At 67.3% G+C, this 3,683-nt stretch overlaps 1 protein-coding gene and 1 long non-coding RNA gene across 4 annotated transcripts; both read right to left on the reverse strand.

Annotated features, from left to right (window-relative positions):
• Positions 1-609: 609 nt before the first annotated feature.
• On the reverse strand, positions 610-2,006 carry LOC123594656 (melanoma-associated antigen 9-like). 3 transcript variants are annotated; one of them, XM_045471519.1, is made up of 2 exons: positions 990-2,006; positions 610-843 (listed from the first exon to the last, which is right to left on the reverse strand). In XM_045471519.1, exon 1 carries the CDS (start codon positions 1,835-1,837, stop codon positions 1,103-1,105), a length of 735 nt encoding a protein of 244 aa, XP_045327475.1. In that variant the 5' UTR covers positions 1,838-2,006; the 3' UTR covers positions 610-843; positions 990-1,102. The 3 variants fall into 3 exon arrangements, with proteins under 3 accessions (XP_045327475.1, XP_045327473.1, XP_045327474.1); XM_045471517.1 differs by having other exon boundaries at positions 610-846; XM_045471518.1 differs by having other exon boundaries at positions 610-872.
• Positions 2,007-2,176: 170 nt separating this feature from the next.
• LOC123594835 lies at positions 2,177-3,449 on the reverse strand. Its single transcript, XR_006710900.1, has 3 exons — positions 3,364-3,449; positions 2,467-2,569; positions 2,177-2,308 (listed from the first exon to the last, which is right to left on the reverse strand). It is a non-coding gene; the product is annotated as an uncharacterized LOC123594835 (long non-coding RNA).
• Positions 3,450-3,683: the final 234 nt, after the last annotated feature.

A 3,683-nucleotide genomic window follows, 5' to 3' on the forward strand; every position in this document is an offset into this window, starting at 1 on the left:
AACCAGGCATCCCAGACCGAGGCCCCCACCTCTGTCACCATCCTTTCCGGGATCCTCACCTTGACTCTGACCGGCTCGGGCCGTGCCCCCGCCCTCTGCACAGCTGAGTCTGTGCGCCTCAGATCCAGGCTCTCACTCCCCGACTTCCTGGAGACAGAGGCAGGGAGCACACCGCAGCCACTGTCCCCTCCCCGCTACATTGTGATCAGCTGCCCAGAAGGCATCGCACTGAACAGAGATCCCAGGCCAGCCTGGCTCGGGCAGGGCATCGCCACTGCAGGGCTCCCCCCCTGGAGCCCCACCGCCTCAGCCTTCTTTCATTTCTTCTGCTCCTCTTAGGGGACCTTTCCCTGCCTTCCCATGGGGACCGCAGCTGCTAGATACTCACCTATGGGTGGGACGTGTCCTGCCTCTCCTAGTGTCCTCACTGCCAACACAGGGCCCTTCCGAGAGTGAGCAGAGCTCAGCGAATGTCCGGCCACAAATGTCCCAGTGAGCTGGGGACCTCTGCTCAGATCGAGTGTCTCCTCCTTTCTTGGAGACCCAAGCAAAGGCAGGCACACATCTCTATGTCCCATGTCCAGAATGACAGATGACAAGGGACAAGAAGCAAGAACGAACATCTTTTATTTCTCCATGTCCTGAAACCATCCGTTTACTGCCAAGGTCTTCACGTTGGCAAGACATCCCTGTCTGTGCCCAGCCCAGGCACCGCGATTCCCTTCTGGATCCCGAACGAGGACGGAAGGGTTCCCAGCTCGTTGCACCAAACGGCAAAACGCTGACTCTTGAACGCCTGTGGCGTGGGTGCCACTCCCACACTGAGCCCGAAGCTCACGAAACCTTCTATGACAAGGAACAACATCTGAAAACTTCCTCGAGGAAACAAAGATCGATTTCCGAGGCCACGTAGACAGAGAACAAGAACCCACCCAAACGTGCGCTTGGCCCCGCTTTGCCCCAAGCCGCCCTGGCCCTCCACTACTCACAACGCCCAGCGCCCGCTCTGCTCGCACTCGCAGGGGAGAAGTGGCCTGGCTTCGTGCCCCGCAGGAGAAGCTGCTCGACCCCAGGTGGGAACGGGCCCGGCTGCCCCTCGGGCTCAGGCCCGCTCTTCCTCATGGCTCACAGCCTCTTCGGACAGACACGGAGACCCGGGCTGCCTGCTGTTGACCGCGAGGATGTGCTGCAGCACTTGCACGCCGCTGGTTTCTGCGTGGGCCCTGGGACCCCACAGGAACTCGTAGCGTGCGGGCTCGCTGCCGGGCACCTGCCGGTACTCCAGGTACCCTTCCTGCACCCAGACTTCGGTCAGCAGCTCCCTGGGCTCCCCATAGAATACGTGCTCCCTGCCGGCATACACCCCCATGATCCCCAGCGCTTCCCACACCGCCTCCTCAGGGGCACGGTCGTCCTCCAGGAGGATCACCCACAGGACCAGCACCAGGAGGCCGGTCTTGGGCATGCCGTCCCTACCACTCGGCGTCCCATCGCAGCTGAGGCCCAGGATGCTGACCAGGACGTAGGAGTGCTCGCGGGGGTCCACTTCCTTCACGTCGACTCCAAAGACCAGCTGCAGATACTCGCAGGCTCGGCGGAAGATCACGGGGAAGCGGTCCTGGTCATCTTGGCTAACCGCCGCCAGCATCTCCGCCCGCGTGGTCAGCTGCTTGGTGCGATACTTGAGGAGCAGAAGCAGCACCAGGGCGGCCACCTTCACGCGGAGCGCATCTGGGAGCGAGGCCTGGGCCCCTGCCGGGGCCCCCCAGGTGCTCGACCCCTCCTCATCGGGGCTGCTGGAGCCCTGGTGGGACTGGCTCCCCGGAGCGCCTGCCATGGCACTGGGGGAGGGGCAGGTGCTCCGAGGGCTCTGGGGAGGACTCGGGGACCCGGCACCAGCAGACCCCTCCTCCAGGGGGACCACAATGAGGACAGAGCAGGAGGAGGACGGGGAGGAAGAGGAGGAGGAGGAGGGAGATGGGTAACCCCCCTCCTCCTCCTCTGCTTTCTCCTCCTCCAACTCCACCTCCTCCTCCAACTCCTCCTCTTCCTCCGACTCCACCTCCTCCACCTCCAACTCCACCTCCAACTCCTCTTCCTCCGACTCCAACTCCTCCTCCTCCGACTCCAACTCCTCCACCGCCTCCTCCTCCAAATCCACCTCCTCCTCCTCCAACTCCACCTCCTCCACCTCCCTGTCCTCAGGCTCTGGCAGCAGTGCATCCCATGGCAGCGGGACCTCTCTTGGCTCCTCCTTAAGCTTGCAGAACACACTCCTCTCACCCAGGGACATGATGGTCGCCAGACCCTGAAGACAGAAGAGGGGTGGCTCCTCAGGGGGAGGCCCAGCCCACCCAGAGCCCGACCTCCCAGGCCTGAGAGCGGGGCCGCATGGGGGTTGGGGGCCGAGGGGTCCCCTCTGGGGTGGGATGGGCGAGCCCCCGGTCCCACGCGTGGAGCACGCACCTCGCCTGGACAACCGACTGGCACGCGGCCGCGCCTCCTCTGCTCTGTGACCTCAGGACTCCTGCCTCAGACCAAGGCCTCAACTGCAGAGCTCGCAGAGCCCCTGGAAGAGGGAGGGATGGAGGGAGGGAGGGAGGGAGGGAGGGGGCGCCTCAGGGTCTCAGGGTGGGTGCAGACCTCGAGCATCGCCCCGGGCCCCCACCCCCCACCCCCCATCCAGCCTGGGCCTGCCCTTTCTGGGCCTCCGCTGACAGCCAGAGCGGACCCGAGCGGCAGGGCAGGCCTGGGCCCTACGCAGGTGTCCTGGGCTGGGAGGCAGCGCCTCCTCTCTCCCCTGCACCCCGGCCAGGGCCCGGGATCCCGCCTCGGCTGACCGGGGTCCAGCCCCGCACACCAAGGCCCTCCCGTCGCCCAGACCCACCGCGGGGGCGGCTTTCCGAGGGCGGCCCCGGGGCTGGGGTCCAAGGGGCCTCCGGCCGTCCTCCCGCAGGGCTCTCCCGGGGAGCCCCGGGCCCGCTGCCTCCCACCAGAACCCTCACGGCCCGGCGAGGTCCGGGCCAAGGCGGCTGGCGTCGCACGAGGCGACCAAGTCCGGGGAGGCCCGGGGCCGATGGCGGGGGGCTCACATGGCTTCCTTGGGGTCCCTCAGCCCTATCCTCTCGTCCCCATCCGGACTCCCTGGGCGGCCTGGGCCTCGGCCTCTGCCGCCTGACGCCGGCTCCTCGCGCGCAACCAGCTCTCAGTCGGGCTGGGACGCAGAGCCCGAGTCCGCCCACGCCTCACGCCCTGGTCACAGTCGTCGTGGTCGCGCCACCCTGCGGCCTCCACCGCCGCCCCCACCGCCGGACTCATTCCCCTCTGGGTCCCGGCTCCCTCGCTCCTCCCTCTGGGCCTCACCTCGAAGCCCACGAGGCTCTGCGCCCTTCCCGCGCCTGACGGGATTCGAGGCGCGGCCGGAAGACGCCGAAGCCAACGCCGACGCCGACGCCGACGCTGACGCCAACGCTGACGCCGACGCGAGGCCCCCTCGCCTCGCCCCGCCCCGCCCCGCCCCGCCCCGCCAGTCTCTTGAGACCCGGATGCGATGCGGAAGTCCAGACACCCCGCGGGGCCTCATTCCCACTAGGGGCTTCCCTAGGCTGCCGCTAGGGGTCGCCTTCAGGCCCGGGGCCTGCCTTCTGGGGGCCAGAGTCCCTCCCTCGGTGTTCGCTCCGTGG

The sequence above is a fragment of the Leopardus geoffroyi genome, chromosome X, assembly GCF_018350155.1.
Source record: "Leopardus geoffroyi isolate Oge1 chromosome X, O.geoffroyi_Oge1_pat1.0, whole genome shotgun sequence".
Classification (NCBI taxonomy): domain Eukaryota; kingdom Metazoa; phylum Chordata; class Mammalia; order Carnivora; family Felidae; genus Leopardus; species Leopardus geoffroyi.

Excerpts from the sequence above, each read along its gene's own strand:
- LOC123594656 (XM_045471519.1), bottom strand. The coding sequence starts at position 1,837 with ATGGCAGGCGCTCCGGGGAGCCAGTCCCACCAGGGCTCCAGCAGCCCC.